General features: G+C 43.7%; 2 protein-coding genes across 2 annotated transcripts in view; one reads left to right on the forward strand and one right to left on the reverse strand.

Annotated features, from left to right (window-relative positions):
* The first annotated feature begins 355 nt into the window (after positions 1 to 355).
* The window catches only part of LOC139056257 (DNA repair protein REV1-like), a 30632-nt gene continuing 10444 nt past the window's right edge, over positions 356 to 20543 (forward strand). The window contains exons 1-11 of the mRNA XM_070534337.1: positions 356 to 591; positions 723 to 861; positions 1349 to 1514; positions 1616 to 2148; positions 3804 to 4062; positions 6237 to 6391; positions 7235 to 7354; positions 9712 to 9932; positions 12544 to 12645; positions 13318 to 13491; positions 16406 to 16603. Coding sequence (XP_070390438.1) covers positions 529 to 591; positions 723 to 861; positions 1349 to 1514; positions 1616 to 2148; positions 3804 to 4062; positions 6237 to 6391; positions 7235 to 7354; positions 9712 to 9932; positions 12544 to 12645; positions 13318 to 13491; positions 16406 to 16603 — 2130 coding nt within the window. The 5' untranslated portion in view covers positions 356 to 528. The remainder of the gene's footprint in view (positions 592 to 722; positions 862 to 1348; positions 1515 to 1615; positions 2149 to 3803; positions 4063 to 6236; positions 6392 to 7234; positions 7355 to 9711; positions 9933 to 12543; positions 12646 to 13317; positions 13492 to 16405; positions 16604 to 20543) is intronic.
* LOC139046713 (ubiquitin-conjugating enzyme E2 J2-like) overlaps positions 16338 to 20543 on the reverse strand; it is a 30828-nt gene continuing 26622 nt past the window's right edge. Inside the window, exon 8 of the mRNA XM_065442736.2 lies at positions 16338 to 16629. Within this exon, the coding sequence (XP_065298808.1) occupies positions 16581 to 16629 (49 nt within the window). The 3' untranslated portion in view covers positions 16338 to 16580. The remainder of the gene's footprint in view (positions 16630 to 20543) is intronic.

Here is a 20543-nt window from a genome sequence, read left to right on the forward strand (position 1 = left end):
TTAATAAAGAAAAGAGAGAAATGTCGCGCCACGACAGAGGTCTCAAACCTATGCCGCGTTTCCCTGTCCGTAAACGGCTTTCCAAGACACACTTTCCTAAAATGCCCACACTCAACACACTCCTCTGCCGTCTCACCCCTGAAACGTCAGTGCGGCCCGTGCGGAGTGATGTTATGTAGTGGTGTTGTACAGGCCGGACACGCTACCTGCTCCGAGTTTAAAAACCCTTGCACTGATCTGAGAGTTTCGTTAGTTCGAGGCATTCGATGCCAAGTTCGAGGTGCATTCAAACTTGGCGCTGAATAACCGTCTAGATGGCGCGACGTTGGCGCCCGCTTCCTGTTTCCTGTGGAAAACCAATGAACGGATTGGAGGGATGCGGAAAGGCATGCGGGGCAATCTGCGCGCATATAGTGAGTTATTGAAGCATTGCCAAGATGCAGACGCCCTTACGCACCGACTACAGTGCACATTCGTAGCGCGAAACGCAAGGAATGACCAATCCGCATCAATGAATGACCCCCGGTGATGGCAGCTATGGGCAAGCGGTCAAGGCGAAAGCGCTTCGGCCCCACGGGGTTCGAGGAATTTGTAAGAAGCATACTTGTTTACTTGTTGCACGCTGCTCTAATTAGAGCATTCCTTTTATGACCCCCGTGAACTGCTGCGACTTCGAAATCTTCAGATGTGCGACCAGCATCTGGTGCCGATCTTTTTTGCAGGGAGGCTACATGAACGCGAAAATACAGAAGCTGGAGAACCAGTTTCTCAACAGTGCTCAAAACGAAATCGACTCCAGTCAGGAGAATCAGTCATCACCTATATTCAAAGGGATCAGTGTGTTCGTCAACGGCTACACAAGTAGGTGTTCCGTAGCTGCAGTTTTAGTCTATACCGTGAATGAAAAAGGTTGGCTTTGCACAGTTGCAACACCGTTACCTGCGTGATAGATCGCATCACAGATAGCGATGTTGCACTGGGTCAGTACTCTTTGTATTGTAAACGGTATCGATGTGACGCATTGCGCACGCTTTTGCTGTTTCACCGTTGTGCATGCATTCTCAAATTCGGGCAACCTCGACACTGGTTGGATGACGTGGCCCGGGCGTGTGCAAAATTATAAATTGTAGTGATCGGAGCACGCTTCCTACATAACTAGCGAGCGATAAGTGCCCTGCACCGTATGATATCTACTTACGCTTGCTTAAACAAACAACTAGGCGTGAAAAGCGCCCATTGATCAACAGTCGTGAGCGCAACGTAGTTGCTGTGGTGCAATTAACTTTCTCAACTAATGCTGCAGGTTTTTTGTTGACTTGCGCACCCCAATAAAAATATTGCATTGCAGATCCTACTGCAGAAGAAATCAGGAGGATAATGATGCTACATGGCGGCACGTACCAGCATTATTACAAGCGCAAACCTAATTGCTACATGATTGCAACAAACCTCCCACCGGCGAAACTAATAGACCTGAGAGATTATGTCGTCAAGCCCAATTGGATCTCCGATAGGTTAGTAACATGTGTGTTTACGAAGTGCCATGGATCCTGTGCGTGTTTGTTGTTTCAGGCAGTCTTTTTAACTGCCTTCCTTTTCCCTTTCACCCAATTAGTGTTCAAGCTGGGAAACTACTGCCTGTTCAAGACTACCTTCTTTACACTCCTGATTTGAAGAATGGCCAGCAGAAGCTAAGTGTAGTCAGATGTGAGAAGCCATCAACCTCAGCTGCCAGCCCACAAAATTCCACAAGTCAAAACAATGACCAAGACAGCTGGCTTTCCTCCGAAAACAGTCATGATGAAGATGAGCACACAGAATGTCATGCCGAGAACAGTGTACACCAAGAATCAAAGAAGGACAGCATTGAACCACGCAAAGCAGGAGATCCCGGATTCCTCGAACAGTTTTATGGAAGGTCACGACTGCATCACATATCGACGGCAAGCATTAAGCTTAGAGACTACGTCGCTCAGAAGAGAGCTGTTAGCAGTGGTGCATTTGATGGCATTGAAGAATTGAAATGTTATTTGGCTTCAAAAAGCTCGAGAGAGCAAGTGCCTGTGGGTGAAGATAAGGTGATCATGCATATTGACATGGACTGTTTTTTTGTTTCTGTTGGCCTCCGTACAAGGCCACACTTAAAAGGTAAGCCTGCATGTTCTATATCCTGCAACCGTGAAAGCAAAAAACTATTTGTTTGCATTGATATCTCCTCTTAGACTCCAAGCATACCTACTGCATACAGGATATCTTACATAGGCAAATATTTCCTTGCTGAATGATGTTGCTCGGCACTTAAAACTCTTGTACTATTTTATACGTCCTTAAATTAATCTTGTCGGGTAAGACGTAGTGTTGACACTGCAGCAGCAGTACGCAAAAAAAAAATGCTGCCATGTGCAGCATTCTGTTCTGCTTGTAGAATAAGTCTTAATATGCGGATTGCTGATGAAACATCAGACTTCTCTTACCACAGTTTTAGCGTTATAGCTCTCTTGGGTTTGTGCATTGCATGAGTGATCCTTTAGATGTGTGGGAGAGGGTGAAGCTTGTAGATTGAGGTGTTTGATTCACATGAGTACACAGTTTATAGCTTGTGCAGTCATGGAAAAGCAAGCCCACTGCAGTCTAGATTTATATATTTGTGAAAGCAGGATGTTGTAATTGGAGTTTATGGCTTGCCAAAGTATTTCGAATGCTTTTTAATTGACAGGCTTTCATGCATAACTGAAAACTGACCTTGTAACTTGTGCCATGTGTAGCTCTGAATGAGGCTGACCTTTTGAGTTACGGTTCTGCATATTTTACTTGCTACGGGGCTGTCCACTGCTCAGGACCTGCGCCGAGGCTTGTTACGGCACACTGGCGAGTCATCATTTGAACTTTTATCATGTCTCCATGTGAATCGCTCATGCCAGCTGAAAACTCCAAGCGTACAGCAAGAGTAGCTGAACTGCTTCACGAAAGCTATTCACAAGAAGTTAATGCTCAACTTTCACTGCTAGAGTTTATGTGCACTGCTGAGACCATACATTTCTTTCACTGCCAACTACCATGGCATGGAAAATTAAGTAAGCTACATGATCAAGCGCAGAAACATTGTGATTGGAATAGTTCATGCATATTGTGCATGTTCATTCATGACTGTCTTCTTGACTGTTTCATTGAATTTTTCAAAGGTTGTAAAATGGTAATCTGAGCATTGTTCTTTCGAATCTATCTTAGCCATAGGTTGGCATACTCGCTCATGAGTGCACTGACTCATACGAACTCCACATTGAGATCACAGATGGGAGATGGAGCGTTAGTGAGTAGCAAAGGGTTTGAGTAGATGTGAGTACAAACAGGAGTGAGTGTTGGTTTTCATTTCGTTTACTAGCACCTTCAAGGCCCAAATGCACTCCAGAGGGGAGTACAAATGAAAGTCAGTGATGGTTATCTTGAGTGGACGTGATTATGAATGTGAGTGACTGTTGGCAAGTGTGAGTGGACGCGAGTATGCATGTGATTGAGTGCCAGTGAATGGGAGCAGACTCAGGCATGAGTGTGAGTGGTTGCCAGTAATAGTGAATGCAAGTGAGTATTGGTAAGTATGAGTTGGCATGACTGGGAACGTGAGTGCTGATAAGCACGAGTTCACATAAGTGTGAGTGAGCACGTAGCCTGCGAAAATATTGGTGAGCGAGTATTGGTGCCTCTACACGTGTGTTCGTCCTTGTGCATTGTAGTTGCAGTTATATCTGTCATGTGGTTTGCATGAAGCCAACTTCCTTTCTTTGTTTCTTTCTTCCTCTTACTAGGAAAACCAGTAGCTGTGTGCCATGGAAAAACATCTCTCGCTTCCATGAGCTGTGCTACACTGAACTCCCAAACTGAGCGTAGTGATCTGGTGTCTTGTTCAGAAGTAGCAAGCTGCAGCTATGAAGCACGAAAGGTCGGTGTTAAAAGCCGTATGTATTTGGGACAGGCCAGAAAGTTGTGCCCAGGCCTAGTCGCCATACCATATGAATTTGAAAGCTACGACGAAGTTTCCAGGCTCTTGTACGACATCGTAGCAAGGTAAGCAGGAGAGTTGTTCCTTTCAGATACAGCACGCTCGAGTTTTTGCCATTATATGCCTCTGTAAGGCTATGTTGAGTAGTTGAGCTCTAGAAGCTAGTTGGCAAGTCGTAACCATACAGGTACACTTGAACTGCAAACATTACTGCACAAAGACTAGATGAATTAATAATATGTACGCGTGAAAGGAGAACTTTTGTTTTGAGGAATTTTGCAGTGCAAATACATATATAGTTAAGTGCACTCCCTCTGGCAGCTTGATGCGCACAGGCTTAATTGAAAGTTTGTAGCATGGAATGCCAGTATTCATGCTGTACCAAGTCTGAGCCAGCAAGGTCTGTTAAGTAATCACTAGCGATCATGCTTTAGCGTAAAGAATGAACACTCATTTTTGCAGAAAATCTTAAAAGTCCATTTTGTTCTTTCCATTTGCAGACAGCAACCACTGCACTTGTGGTTGTGTTTTAAACAGCTTCAAACATTCAGACAACTCCAGGTGCAGTCAAAACCGTGACGGTTCTTATACTGAGCATCTAAAATGTTTACTTTGTTTATTAAGGCTGGCAACACTGTTCTAATGCTAACCTATTTGAGGTAGAGCTACATTCCATGAACACATTCATTTTTTGTAGCCATCTTTAGTTGCTTTGCATTACTAAATTTCATGATGTTAACGGGAATTTACAAACCATTAAACACCAGCATGTCTAACTGTTAACATACACTGCAGGGCAATCTCGTTGGTGTGCGGCTTCTGTCAGGACAGGCTCCCGGCCTTGTTCTTCTGACCATTGTTTTCACCCATCCTGACCTTGCACACAGTGTTCCTTACATGCTATCACTTATTCTGCACAATGTAATGAAATGATATACAATATTTCAAATTAGATCAACACCTAAAATACGTACTGCCAAGTTTCATGTCATTGCGTGCACATGTTCTTGCATGATGCATGCACTAAAGACAAACCAAGGAATCTTTCTGATGGTGTTTTTGGTATTACGTACAAAACATAAAGATGTAACAGTGCTGCACTCTGTGGCGACGCCACTGACAACAAACACTTACAATGGGCTTAGCACGCCATCATAGAGAGCTTCGGGATAGACCAGCACTGCTGCCTTGGTGCAACAAACATCCTGTCAGCCAGGACAAGGACACCTTTTAGTAAATGTGGTTAGCCACATGACTTCTGTATCCTACGAAGACTGTTTTTAGAATTCTATCCACTGTGTAGATCTCCCATCGCTCAAGGGGTTGGGGATGGGGGGTGTTGGTGGGAAGGGGAGGAGGGGGGGTCTTGAGTTCTGTGCACTCTGCCAAGACGTGCGGCAGGGTGCCCTTTTCTCTTCTGCAAAAAGGACAGAGCATATCGTATTCCGCAGGGTACGCAGGGCCTTACCGATTCAGCTCGCACTGACGGACTGGGGCCAGGAGCTGCTGGAAACATATGGGTCCCGTAACTAGGGAACCACCCCATCTGGTGCCTGCGTGCACCACCGATTTATTTCGGGCCCAGTAGAAGTTGCTTCATCATCATCATCCACTGTGTAGATGGACTCTCGTTACATTTATGTGTTGATGTTTATCACTGCCCCCTCTGTTATTTAAATTAATTTATTCTTCTCCCTGCCTCCATGACATTTCAAATCAAATCAAGTTTTGGGGTTTGAACTCCTGAAACTACGCAGCGGGTTATGAGGGACACCGTAATGCGGGGCTCCAGATTAATTTTGACCACCTTGGGTCCTTTATGTGCACATAAATCTAAGTACACAAGCATTTTTTACGTTCTGCCTCCATTAGAATTCGGCTGTAGTGCTGGGAAGTTAAACCCGCAACCTCATGCACACCAGCCAGATAACGCCATATCCACTGAACAAACATGACAGGTTTTATGACATTTGCATGCACTGTAGTCTAATCATGCTCTTTATTCTTTTTCACATATGTAGCGGTGTGCAGTCTTTCTTCTTTGTGTCTCCCATCTTGCATGCACCACTTTCAGTCATGAATTCATTGTTTATTCATATGACAACCTGAAGGAACATTTCAAGGATTCTTCACTTGCCTCCTGTGCAAAATACGTAACTGGCTAGTGCAGCAGCCCCAGCTCTCTGTCTTTTCCCGTTTCCAAAAGCTGTTTCACGTGATGAACATCTTTTCCATGCAGTTTCACGCTGGACATTGAAGCCATTAGCTGTGACGAGATGTTTGCCGATGTCACAAATGTCCTGCAGCAGGCCAGCTGCTCACCAAACGAATTTGCGGAATTTTTGAGAAAAAAGATTAATGAGAAGACCCTCTGCACTGCATCAGTGGGTTTAGGTACGTGAACTTTCTGAATGACTCGCACAAAATTTTGTCTCTCTACATTCACAGTACTGTTGACCTGCGGTAAATCAGCCCCAGGTGAGATGTGCTAAACTACATTGAATTATTAAATGTCTGCAAAAAAAAATTTAAATATTTTCAAAAATACATGGATGCTTTTTGAAATGTTAAAACCAAATTAACAGACCTTGACAATTCTGTCATATTTTGAGGCATCCAGGCAATCTCTCTGTAGACTTAGTGCAGCAGTGTTGGTACAGGGATTGCTGACTGTGCTGTTGCTGACTCAAGCGAACTGGAGCACTTGCGGGCTTACCTTTTAAGCAAATCAGCTCTGTGTACTGATCACAAATAATCTCTAAGAGTCTTTGATGTCATATTATTGTGCTACCCATTTAACCAATGCAGCATGAAAACAATGCCAATTGTAAGTTTGTCAACCCAGAAATTTCCTTTAATGTTTCCAGGTTTGCTGCTACAGCCAGTTAGTGCCACATGACTTAACAGATGGGATAAATTAATATAAAGGGTGCTGGCTTGCTTCATGCAGGTACCCCAGGAGGTGCTTCTAAAGCTTATCATTGATGTACCATTTAACGTCACTATGGCAGGTGTGGACATAACATTCGGTATCTAAACTGCACCCTCAGCGACGGCTTCTTCGCAGTAACGGAAGCTAATGTCAAAGGCCATGCTCTTGCACGCTGAAAGCGCCGAAAGTGATTGCAGGAGACAGATGCACATCATGGCCACCACGTTTTGAACCCCCTCTATCACTGCCATTGTCCTTGTTTTCACCTTCAATTTCTTCCTTAATTTCAATGTATTTTTTTCAAGGGCCCAACATGCTGGCAGCAAGGGTCGCCAATCGGTTTGCCAAGCCAAATGGGCATCATTTTGTGGACAGCAGCAGTCTTCTAACATTCTTTGAAAACGTCAACGTTAAGGACCTTCCGGGTAAGGAGGCACTCTGAAAGGCAGCGTGCCAGTAGTCTATTGAAGTCGACCGCCTTAAGGACCGTCCCTACAGCCCGTACAGTGGCGAGCTTGCGGTCCAACTGAGAGTAGTACTGTGTAGATGTGCCAGCAAATTATGTTTAGTCATTTCTGTGATGTCACGATGGAGGCAAACTTCTTTCAACATTGGCATCTCTTAGGAATTGTTTTGGAGCACAAAGGTACAGAGGGTAGAGAGGCAGAGCGGCTTAGTGGGTGTAGCTCGTACTGAATTCTTAGGTTGTCCCCAAGTCCAGGTGATGTTGACAGAATATAACAGCTATCCTGACCAGTATTTCTATGTCAGCATGTTGGTGAACTATTACATCAAGAAATGCAATACTTAGGTTATAGGAAGGTTGTGTTTGCATTACGTTGTACAATGTGGTCCTCAGCCCACAGGTTAGGTGTTAAAGGGAACACCTAACCACTAAAAGAAGCAATATAACTGGAACATTTCCTAACCTCTATTAGAAAAATGTGACTGATATGACCTGCCAAACATACATTTTTACCTAATGTGTTAAGTACCCTTTTATTGCTGATAATCCAAGGCAGAAGACAGTGAGTGTTCCCTTTAATAGTTTACTGGACAATACTTATTTTCTATCTTTTTGCATCTTCACCTTCTTCACCCTACACTTCTTGCTGCAGTGACATATTGACACGTGGACTTATTTATCCTTTTTTCAGGGGACTGTATTGCTCCCGCTAACTTAATGTTGTCAGTCAGCACGAGATGCGCCTTTGGAAGTAGCTGGAATGCTGTCATTGATTCTATCTGTTGTGTATGTTCTTGCCGAACTTTGTGTGATTGGAATGTATGCACGACGAGAATTGTATTGTAATTTCTGGAAGACATGCGGGCACCAGCGATTATGCTGCAACATTCAGCGACTCATGTATAAAAGCTGATGTGCTTGACCCGCAGATCATATTCAGACGATCAACGACCGTGCTCACCGCTGTCGTTGCGCTTTGGGTATAGCCTGTTTTTTCAGGGCACCAGTTTGTCTAACAAAGAGTTCGTTTTGTGATACGCAGTTTTTGCTACTGCGTTCTTCACCGTCACTACGACGTTACAATATATATTGATGAAGATGTGAATGTGTGCAAGATGGTGCCTGGAGTACAATACGTTAGAGCGAGAGCATTGATAGGGACAGTGACATTGCAGAGCTTCAAGAACCACAGTTAAAATGAACATGGCAAATTGTCTCATCGAACGACTCTTCGTGCGTGAGTCCAAGGCTATGCAGGTTTAACAGAGCATCCATTACGCAAGATTGTTGTAGCAGCTGCCTTTGACCATGACCATAATCAACCATGATCACGAAATGTTTCCTATAGAAAAGGGCCGCAGCCAATAAATTTCGCAAGTATTTTCTAATTAAAAAGTTGTGTCATTTAAACTAATTTGCATATCTATGTAAGTTTGAATTGATTGATCTTGAATAAATGTGTAATTTAATCTTAGATGTTCGTGGTGCAGGATGAGCACAATAACAAAAAAAAATAGGAAACACAACATGTGCAGTGAAATACCATCTTCTCCTTATGTCGTCTTGCCAAACATTTTTTCTTTCAGTGCAACAACGTTTTTATAAATTTCATAAACGCATGGCTTTAGACACAGGTTGACTAAATTTTCTATTGTTGTGAAATAGAACTAAGAGGTGAAAGCGTTGTATTTGTTAGTGTTAACAGAGGAGCAAAGTTAGCATGTGGATTGAAGTAATGCACAGTTCCGAAAATTATTTGTAAAGTCAAAGTCTAAGATTTAATAAAACACATCATGAAACTAATGCACTTTTGAAAGCTCCCTTGCTGTTTCTGCTTGTCTTACCCGGTCACTTGAAGCACTTTCAATCGGGATCAGTTCTGATCGAGCTCAATCACAATTGGAGGTGCCTCGTTTGACTGGAGTACTAATTATTTCTACAGTGAAGTGATCCTGTATGTCGGTGTGAGGTAATTTGGTTTCTAATCAAGAGTTAAAAGTCAGAGTTGCTTTTAAAGAAATGTCACCTTTACATTAGGCAAGACATTGCCTCATGATTGTAAGCATCACACTTTCATTTGATTCAACAAATAAGTTTAATAGGTTTGCCCTCTATCTACAAGGCCCACTTTCACCCATAGGTTCACTCGTTCATATTTTTGGTCCTTGTATAGTCATCAATGATTCATCTTGCTTTTGTATTTAGAGGTTCGAAAGATTGATAAGCATAGTTTTCTGTTCGGCACATTGATAAAGATTGGTCACTTTCCAACTTTATCCGTCTGGAAATCTGATGTGGGTGCTGGTTTGGTTGTAGGTGTCGGTTACAGGCTGCAGGCTCAGCTGTCGGAGATGGGTGTGGAAACATGCAAGCAGCTCCAAGCACTGCCACTGGAAACGCTCAAGGCCAAGTTTGGCGTCAAAACGTCATCCCTCCTGTACAACTATGCCAGGGGCATCGACAATCGGGGTCTGCAATTCGACAGAATGCGCAAGTCTGTGTCGGCAGAGGTCAACTATGGCATTCGCTTCAAGGAGGTGAGGCATTCTGCATATTCTTGACCCACTTGCTGGTTACCTTGCACATCAACGCGGGGTACAAAATCTGCCAAATTTCTCCGAGGAGTGCTCGCCAAGAACACGTCACACTACTTCGAGGTGCCATGGGTGACACCTCGTCTGGTGGCTATGAGCAAGTGCAGTTCTATTCACTGAGTGCAATTTTCGAAGTTCAGCACTAATTGAAAAGTAAAGTGTCACTCGTAATTAATGGCAGTGATGATCGGTGGTACAGCTGAGACTAGTACTCCCGTTTACCTTCCCGTAGAACTAGATGAGTATGCACACCGCTTATAGTGCAGCCACGTGAGACGAAATAGTGGCTATAAAGGAGTTGCCGGAAAATCCCGCAGCAAGCAAGGCAGTGAGTGCGCTTCACTATGAGGTGCACTGGTTTAGGAGAGAGCGATGAAGGCGACACAGAGCCAGCGAGCGAACAAAGAACGGAGGACCAAAAAAAAAAAAAACGTAGCAGTGTGCTGGCTCAGTGGGCTTGCGGTAGTTGCCTAGGCAACAGAAATGCCTTTTGCTATGGCCGCTTGTCAGCGACATGCAGTGATAACCGAACGTGTGCGCATTGTCGCTCTTCAGCTCTTCAGTTTGTGTGCGGAAAGTAAATACATTTCTCGACCAATTTTTTTCTGGACACCGACAAGGTCACAAAAATATCCGAGTTATCGAGCAGGCCAGAAAAACAAATTTCGATGGTAAAATCAATTTGTTGTTTTTGCAACCCCGGTACTGCGGAAAAAAATTGGTCGAGGCCACGAGTGTGTGTTGCGTTTGCCCTTCACGATGCGCATCGCCGCAAAGTGCAGCTATCACGCATGCAACCTCAACTCCGCAACGCTGCCAGTTTCAAGTGTGTTTTTGCAAATTCATCAGTTTGGAACATCCAGACGTGAGCTCTTACCGTTTCTGCCAGCATGCGCGCATATAAACTTGCTGTACGTGGTTGCGACGGTTGCCGGCTCAGCGCCCACAATCCCCGCTTCACGCACAGTGCCGTCAGTTGAGCCTGTGAGCATAATCTTGCACCAGATCTCCATGTATTCATCTGCAGGGACAAACATATACTAACGCCGAGCTTCCCGTGACGGCATGCCACCCAACAACCCTACCAGCTAGACCTAACCAGTGCCATATAATTGAGAGTCGACGGCCAGTGAAAGTGAGGGCACACCCAGTCATGCGCTTCGATTCCCGGACGCACACATCTGCTTGGTCTGCATGTTTTGCACTTGTACAGCCTTCGAAAAAAAGTTGTTTTGGTTGTAGAGTGGTAGCTTATAATGTGGGAATTCGCAACTCCAGTGACTTACGTCATAAGTTGTCTGCTGTATGTAAGTTACTAGAAATTAGTAATTTAGAAAGTGTGATTATTGTTTGCTTTTATGTAATGTAACGTAATGCAATGTAATGTGTAATGCACATGCCCAATTTTCAAGTTTGCTGCAATACAGGCTGGACAAAGGACAGCTGCTTGTCATGCCCGCTAGTGGCTGCTGTTGAATGTTGGCATCATATAGTCCTTTATCAAATGCAGGTGTAATACTTGTTCTGTGGCTGGTTCAAAAAAACGTACAGATTAACCACCACATGTGAAGCTGGCACCTGGCAAGGATAGTAAATAATTAGTCAAGCGCATTGCAAAGCTGATCACCGGCCATGGTGGCTTAGCGGCTATGGTGTCGCACTGCTAAGCATGAGGTCGCAGGGTCAAATCTCGGCCGCCGCGGCCGCATTTCCATGGCGGCAAAATGCATCTCCCATGCATTGGGGGCACGTTAAAGATTCTCAGGTGGTCAAAATCAATGCGGAGTCCCCCACTGCGGCGTGCCTCATAATCAGACGGTGGTCTCAGCACATGATACCCCAGAATCGGCAAAGCTGATAATAATCTTTGGCACGAGATAAGTGACAGCTGGGCCTGACACGTTTCGGTGTCAGTGACAAAATGGTGCATGTAGCAGCTTCCATGGTACCACGCTCAAGTGCTGGAACATCCGCATTCTTGCACAACTAGATTAGTTGTCTGACAACATCCCTCCAACATCCTTTTGAACTTGTGCTTTATTAATTAAATACTAAATTAGTTTGCCTAATTGATAAACTCATCACTCATTACCCTGCACTTCCTGATATCAGCTGTCCTGAATAATCATTAACACATTGCTAAAACGGTCAGTCTACATCAACTGCACAGTTTCTTTTTTTATTATTAATGACAATCTTGAAAAAAAATTATTTGCTATGCTACACATTATCATGTTGTTTGTTTACAGAGAAAGATATTGTACTTTGCAGTTCGTGCACATTTTCATGCCTGTAGATAACAGTTGGGATGCTACTAGTACAACTTTCATCTGCAGCACGTATTATGCAGTTCATCGTTGCTTTTTCAACTTCCTCGTGTTAAAAGCCCCACCTGTTCATAATGTTTTATTATTAAGTTCAATAAAGTATGAGGGATTTTCTTTTCAAACAAAACAAAAGTGAACCTGCATCACAACGAATTTTTTTCTGTTTGTTTGTATGTAGTATCAGCAATGAGAACAACATGGCAATAGCAAGATGTTTTCTCTTTCAGCCTACTGACATGATAAAGTTCATCGGCCAGCTGTCTACCGAAGTTGAGAGGAGACTAATGGAGGCCGGTGTTCAAGGGCGCACCATCACACTGAAAGTCAAGGTGAGTTTGTGTACATATTGCCATGCATGCATTGTTTTGCTTTTAACTGGTGTTCACTTTCACCAAGCTATCACTGTTATCATGTTATCACTCTCCTGCAAGATGCACTAGGTGCGCTGGAACATGCAAGAGTGTTATCGTTACTTCATTAGTGAGAAAAGCCTATCAATATAACATTGTGAACTCTCTAGTATATACTTAAACCAATGCAAGCAGTGCCGACTACTACTTTATTGTCTAAGACAACAAATGTATAAGTAAACTACATTTATCTTGAACTACATTTGTCTAGGCATCAGTGTGCAGTCAGAAAATGAATTGAGTGAAAAATTTTAAAAAAGCGAAAACGACACCACATGGAGGACGAAGTGCATTGTTCAATATGTTCTTTCTCTGTTTTTTTTTTTTTCTTTTCGTCTTCTTTCTGTGCCTTATGCATATTTTTACAAAGCAACAACAACTAGCCCAGGACAATGCCATCGTTCATCAATGTCAAACTTCACATGTTTGGACCATTACCGCAGCCTAGCGCATTCCGTGTTTGTGTGTTGCTTTCCATTTGTCACATCACACATTTGTCCCAGCGATAAATACGTGCCAGCAAGTGTGTCATATGCTTGATTTCATGCCCTGTCCTGCTTCTTTTGTAATGAGGTGCATTCCTGCACTCAGGTGCGTCAGAAGGATGCCCCCTTGAACCCGGCCAAGTACATGGGTCACGGTTTGTGCGACAATCTGGCTAAGTCTTCCCATCTGTTGTCAGCGACAGCTAGCAAGGCCATCATCTCCAAGGAGTGCTACAGCCTGGCCATGCAAATGCACCTAGTGGCCTCTGATATCCGAGGGGTGAGGAACTCTCGCACCGCAGTTTACGAATAGTTCATGGGGCAAACAGAGACTCTCAGCTTCGCTTTCATGGCTACGTGTGTGGACAGTTGCATCAGCACTTTTAAAATAAACTAACCTCTTTGGTGTAATTAGAAGAGTTGGTTTGTGCTTGAAGTGAACAACTCGGGAGATGCAGCCAGAAAAGTACAGTCGAACCTCATTATACCAATATTGCACACGACTCAAGAATACCTTCGTTATAATCCAACATTCGTTATAAACATGTATTCGTTGCATGCTAACATCCGCGAGACACATCTGAAATTTACCTCTTTATGTACAGTTATTCGCTATATCCATGCTTGTTATATTGAGGTTTGACTTGTATTATCATATTTACTCGTGTAAGGCCTGCGCCCCACTTCGCAGTGTAATAATTTTGAAAAAAAAAAAAAGAAAAACAAGAGTGTTGCAGTAACATTCAGATGCATACCCATGTAATTCACACGCATACCCATGTGCTGGTTAATCTCCATTAGCCACTTCTGGATGGCACTGTACTCTGTTTTACCTATAGCAGGCAACACTGTGGAAGCTACACAGGTAATGTTACCATAGTGGTCTCACTCTGTACATCTTGCAGTGCAGTTGTTCTTGATCTGCAACCACGGAGTTATAACTATAAGTGAAGTTGCTGCGCCGATACTCAACTTTCTCTCGCTTTTTGTCTCCGCTAGCACGCTGCAAGCTACGCAGTAGAGAAGCTAAGAGGGCAACGCCCCAGCCAAACATTAACTGTCACGGCAGCGAAAGGGTTTGTTGCAGTGCCCCGTGGCAGCCGTGGTGGTCTACACTACACAGCATGGCGCTGCCATCTCAGAGGCCACATGCAGCTGATGCAGCTACGCACATTGCAAAGAGTAAATGATATATTTTTTCAAAGGTCGCAGACATACATATCTTTCTTTTATTTAACTCAAAATTAGCAATTTATCTATTACTGAGAATGCTCTCGTGATCTTGAAATCAGCCAATAGTGTTAGTAGGCCAGCTGCTTTCGATGACGCTGCATGACAGCATTGCGCAAACAAGAGTGAGCGATTTTTCACTCTTTTTTTTTTTTGACACTAGAATGTAAATTCCATGCTGCATGCAGTACCCTAATACTGGCTTGCATGTTCACAGCAGCCTCTATGACGGATCGGCAATTTTTTCTTACTATTTTCAAAAAGTGTTTCTTAAGAGCTTCCAGGTGGCGGGAATATAAACGACACAGAAGACAACAGCTTCGGGAGGGCAACAAGGAAGACTTAATTAAAGTGTTCATAGTTGGCTTCCAGTGGTTGCATTATTGTGCATAGCAGTCTAAGTGCAGTTCGAGGCTTTACTGAGTATCCAGAAGCCTGCCTCGTGTAATGACTGAGAGGAAAGGGGGTTAACCAAGGGGCCCAATGCTTTATTAATCATATCATAAGAAGCCAACAAACAAAGACACCCAAGGACAACATAGGGGAAATTACTTGTACGTACTAATTGAATTAAAGAAATGATAAATTAACGGCAATGAAAGTGGATTAAAAAGAAACTTGCCACAGGTGGGGAACTATCCCATGTGTTCTCATTACGCGTGCGAGCATCGCAACCGTAATGTTGGGCCCATGCCACGTGAAATGCTTGATCATTGCATTGCATTGCAAATCGGTTTGCAACCTGGCTGCATGCAGAACCCCATTTGTGAGATATGGCACAAGGTCTTCAAATTGAATTTCTTCTATAGTTTAGGTGCCTGATTAGTTTTTCATTTCATTTCATTTTCATTTTCTTAAAGACCCCCTTGTACGGGGTTTTACATAAGGGGTGGGGTTAAGAGGAAGCTTTAGCTCGGGTGCTCCTATCTAAATACACGTAAAAGCAGAATTTGTTTTTCTCATCAACCACCGCACCAAATTTGAAGGGTTTGTTGCATTCAAAAGAAAAACTTAAAATCTAGTGACTGTTGGTTTCGGATTTTTTATTTGGGCTGTCAATTCTTTTATTAAAAATTGGCAAAAATCGAAAGTTTTCAGAAAACGAAACTATCAAGTTTACAACTCCATAACTCAGCAACGAAAACTGATAATACAATTCCGTGAATTGCATATACTAATAGTACATCTAAAGTGTACAAACTGATATGTTACACATGAATGTCAAAAAATTTAGTAATATGGAAATATAGCTTTTGCAAAATCCTTGTAAACAACGTAACAAATTCACGTAAGATAGAAAATGATGTATCGAATTTGTCCGCTTTCAATGATCTAATGGATCCCATTTACAGAACCGAGATATCTGTTTTTTATGCAGAGCTATGAATCTGTAAACTTTGTGCTTCTATTTTTTTCAAACTATCGTATTTTTGAAAATCTCTGTAACAAAATTCAGGACCTAAATAGAAATTCCGTGACCAACAGTCACTAGGATTTAACTTGCTCTCTCAAATGCAACAAATTTCATTAAAATCGGTCCAGGGGTTATCTCAGAAAAACGTTTTTGCATTTTTACATGTATTTGAATAGGCCACGTCAGAGTTGGGCCCGAGCTAAAGCTTCCTCTTAACATGAGAAAGTAAAACATTTTTTTCATGATGACAGGTGGGATGTAACTTTTTCTAGGAAGATTGATGGACAGGTGATGTCTGCAATTTCATGGGGAAGGTCGTTCCAGTCGCTTGCTGTTTGGAGGAAAAATGACTTGGAAAATGTGGTCGTACGGGCACGTTGGCGTGAAACTTTCAGCAGATGACCAATTCGGCAAGACGTGCGTGATGGCGGTGCGCAGATGTATGGCTGCTGTTTGAGCTGGGAATAATAATATTCGTGAAATAGGCACAGTTACAATGTATTAGAAATAAAGACATTGTAAAAGCCACAGAACTAAATTTGTTTCACAGGTGGGCATTCAAGTCGGAAGACTGGAGCCGCTACCATCGGGACAAGGAGGCGGTGTGAAGACCATGCTGGACTTCCTCACAACTAGTAGGCCACCCGAAAACCACGAAGCAGCGGGGCCGAGCTCCGGACAGGCAGGAACGACCAATGGCACGGCGGAGTCACTACCCAAGGCAGTCAGTCTTCCGGCGTTCTCGGAGGTGAGCAGGCTTGCACGATGTCTCTTCTGCATCACAAGGCCACATTGTGAACAAGAAACAAGTAAAAAAAACACATTATGGGGAGATCTGCACGACGTTTCAGTAGCCACGCATCATAGACAGTGAACAACTTTTATGCTGCAGTTTCAGCGATGAGTCATGAGCTATCAAACTATTGCGTGTATGTGGTTATTTATTCGTGGTTCTGTGTTCACAAGGTCTTCCACGGTACCAAAAGTAGCTTGGGGGAACTTGCAACGCTGTGTTGGTGACGTCCTTGAAGCTTTGTGGAATTGCAGCACAATTCGATGTGGGACAGCGACTCAATTCTTTGTTACCGCTATTCTGCTACCACTACTGACAATGCTTTCTAATGGCGTACCCTTTGATAGCCAGCTAGCATGCTATATTTACAATATCTGTTGCAGTATAACACTTTGCCTATCTCTACTTTGTGTTCTTTCTCTTAATTAAAACCTCTATCTTCCCTGTATATGTAAAGTCGCCTTACTGCAACACAGGAAGGTGGTGCTATCTGGTGATGTGTTCTAAAGCAAGGTGAGGGTGTAGGGGCAAGTAGAGAGGAGAATACTCTTTCACGGACAGCCAGTGTGAAGGAAGGAATTCACACCAAATGCAATGTCAACAGCTCTTTACTGCAAAATGAAGGTGCTCAGTTTCTACGGTTTTGAGAGGCCAGGTTCACATGTAGACATTAAAAAATGAAAATTTTCAAAGCAATTATAGACAGTGGGGGACAGTTCGATGGACAGCAAGTATCAAACAGGCCCTTTAACCTTAAGAGGGAACATGGGTCGTGGAGGTATGTCTTTTGTACTTTATGGCCATACATAGTTAAAATACATACGATTAGTAAGTGTTTCATGCTGATTTCAAATATGCAATTACGTTTTTTGTAGGTCAAGTAATTCAGGAAATAGGTAAAGCTGCTACTACATTGTTTTTGGAGACAATAAGAAAAAAAGAAATGCTCAGCAGAAAGCTAATATTATTGGATAGGTAGATATTAGAATGTGCAATAAATGCAGTACTAGAAGTAGTTCTAAAACCAAATCATAATTATTCATTTCACAGATTATCAAAGTGCACTGTTCATATCATGGCTACTGAGGAGAAAAAGCAAAATCGAATTTTAAAAATTTATGGACAGCAAATTTAAAATGTGCTCCCAGCCTTACATGATCTACATAATAGGCTTTGTGCATAGCTGTAGCTGCTCTATATCATAACACATCGCTTTTAGAAACTAGCAAAGTGACCAAAATACATATTTTGATAAAATTGAGGAAAGAACAAAGAAAACTTAATCTATTTACATATTTACAATTGAAACACCTTAGTGAGTGCCAGGCACATAGTCTTGATGCAGAGGGTAAGACAGTAAACTCCAGGTGTTGCAGTTAAAACCAGATATGTCAAAGCTGGGTATATTGAATTATCGTCTGTGACGAACAGTTGTAACATCCCCTTAGAAATCCCATGCAAAAGTGTAGCACTGTACTCTGCATATAATGAATGATGTGCCGCTCTGCGCCCCTGCAAGTGTGCTTCTCCTAAGAAGCTGCGATCACCTCTCGCATCATCGGAAATATTCATGTTGACGAAACGGCACTGTTCTGGCAGATGCTGTCAAGGCATTGAATATACAAAGGCGGTACATGCCATGGAGTAAAAAAGACAGTTTCTCCCGAAAGGCGAAGCATCGATTGCGATGGCAAATTAGCAGACAGCCGTACGAAGTAAGGACAGTACTTTTATAGACCGTATCAACCTGTAAACATTCGCTTGCTAACTAAATTAATAAGCATGGTATCGGCACACACAGCAAACATGAACACATCACACTCGACGACTGCAGACACTCGCTGTCAAAACGCTGGCGTGAGGAAACGCAGCAGCAGCAGCGAGCGAAGTGACATTCGTGCTGCCTATCGCTTCAACGCAAAGCGAGCGCCAAGGACACACAGCACGTAAAAAGCTATAAGCCACCAACATACCTAGACTGCCCCCAACACAGATCGCTCTCAAAGTACGACCGCACATAGCCACCACATGCGCAACTGCAGCCGGAAAGAATGCCGCCTCCCCTCCTTCCCCTCCCTTTGGCACTCCCCGACGTTTGATGCCTCGTGTTCAAGAAAAGACAACGCGCTTCCTCTTTGCATTCGTCCCTTTCACGCGGGCAAGATTGAGCCGTGATTTTCAGCTCCCCTTGCACGCTTTCACTCGCACATAAAGCGTAGGGTGCGCAGCAACGGTGTTATCGCCCTTGGAATTTATACGGAACCTCACAGTGACATTGACGCACATGCGGTGGAGCATAATAACAGTGGGAATAATAGCATTAACCATTGTGGCAGTGAAACATACCACCTGCAGCCATTCGTTGTTGGAAAGAGAATCGCCATGCTGCTTCAAGATTGCAACAGGGGCTCCTTGCCAGACACAAACGATCCACAAAAAATGGACGGCACTCAACCTTTTTAATGAGCGACTAGAGCATCATGGGATCGGTACATTCCGGCTTTTCACATTTTTATGTGACTACTTGAGATGTGCGGAGTTTTTAAATAAGCTTCAAATAGGTATATCTTATATTTCGAATTATCTATAGTATATCTAACTATTTCGCAATCCCTTTGAGTTGGATGTACTTGGGTTCAACGGTAGTCACATTGATTCTCTGCACCTAGGTCTCCCTTTTCCACAGTTTGCTGCTGATTTTCAGCGGACTTGCCTGCTGATTCCACAAAATGACGCTGATCCTCATCAGCTGTGTGCCACAAGTAGTGGCTGGTCTTCACATGTGCCTGCCACATTTTCATATGATGGCTGTTCTGTGTGATGTTTATTGATGCGAAAGCGTCAAATGCCCCGCTGAGTGAAAAAGGCAGCATCTGTCATCTGTAGCAGCGAAACGGCACGAAAATTCTTAGTGGCTGCAATGCCACGTCACGACAATGTCTCGACGGAGTTCCCATTGGCGGCAACACCACGTCATGGGTGCGCCTCGACGAAGCAGAGCTGGCAAGAGGGGACACCTGATATGCATTAGTGTGCCAGGTGTTGCGCGAGAAGAGAGGACATCACCCCGCAACGCCACGTCATCCTCGCTCACAGCAGCTGGCGCACTCCGTATCTCTCTCTCACCCCCACTGGGCTTAGCTGCTGAGGCACCTGTCTGCCTTGGTGGCCGTTGCTGCTTCCTCGGTCTCTCTTCGCACAGGACATCGGTAGCATGCAGTGTTCGCACTGCAGGCTGCTGCTGCTTTGCTGGCTCAGGCAGCGTGTACCGCTGTAGTTCATTACTCGCAGTGCAAAACTGGAAGGACCGCTCAGTGGCGTTAAATTGGACATTAATGCTTCCACATTCACAACTCGTAAGGAGTGCCGAGATGTGCTCTCTCTCTCTCTCTCTTTCTTTTTTTTTTTTTTTTTTTGAGAGCGCAGCATTTAGCACCATTTGTTGATTTTCAGTCACTTGCATAGCACGTGCGACAAGCACATTCAGAATAAACAGGCTGATCTGGTTTGCATGGACGTGCGGCAAACTCGCGATGATGTCTCGCCGCACAGTTTGCACGCACAAGCAGCTACTTGATGGCAAGGCCATACTACCGCTCACTTTTGTCTATTTTTACTTCACTTTTACATACCTTGCACTTTACAACCGCAAGCAAGGCACTTGACAGCTCCAAACTCTCAACTGGGGAACCTTGTTGCATCGAGTGATAGTTCCGCGGTGCCAGCACATTCGGCGAGAAAGTTTCATTTTCGTTTCATTGCTGGAACAGACATCTGCTGTTGTCTCGCTTCTGTCTTTTTCCAGTTGTGTTCTCGCTGATGTGGCAGCAAGGTTTGCATGTTGTGGCATCCACAATGTTGTTGGCAGCTGACAAGTTCACTGGTCTGGCTTTAG

Source organism: Dermacentor albipictus, chromosome 2 (assembly GCF_038994185.2).
Source record: "Dermacentor albipictus isolate Rhodes 1998 colony chromosome 2, USDA_Dalb.pri_finalv2, whole genome shotgun sequence".
Lineage (NCBI taxonomy): Eukaryota > Metazoa > Arthropoda > Arachnida > Ixodida > Ixodidae > Dermacentor > Dermacentor albipictus.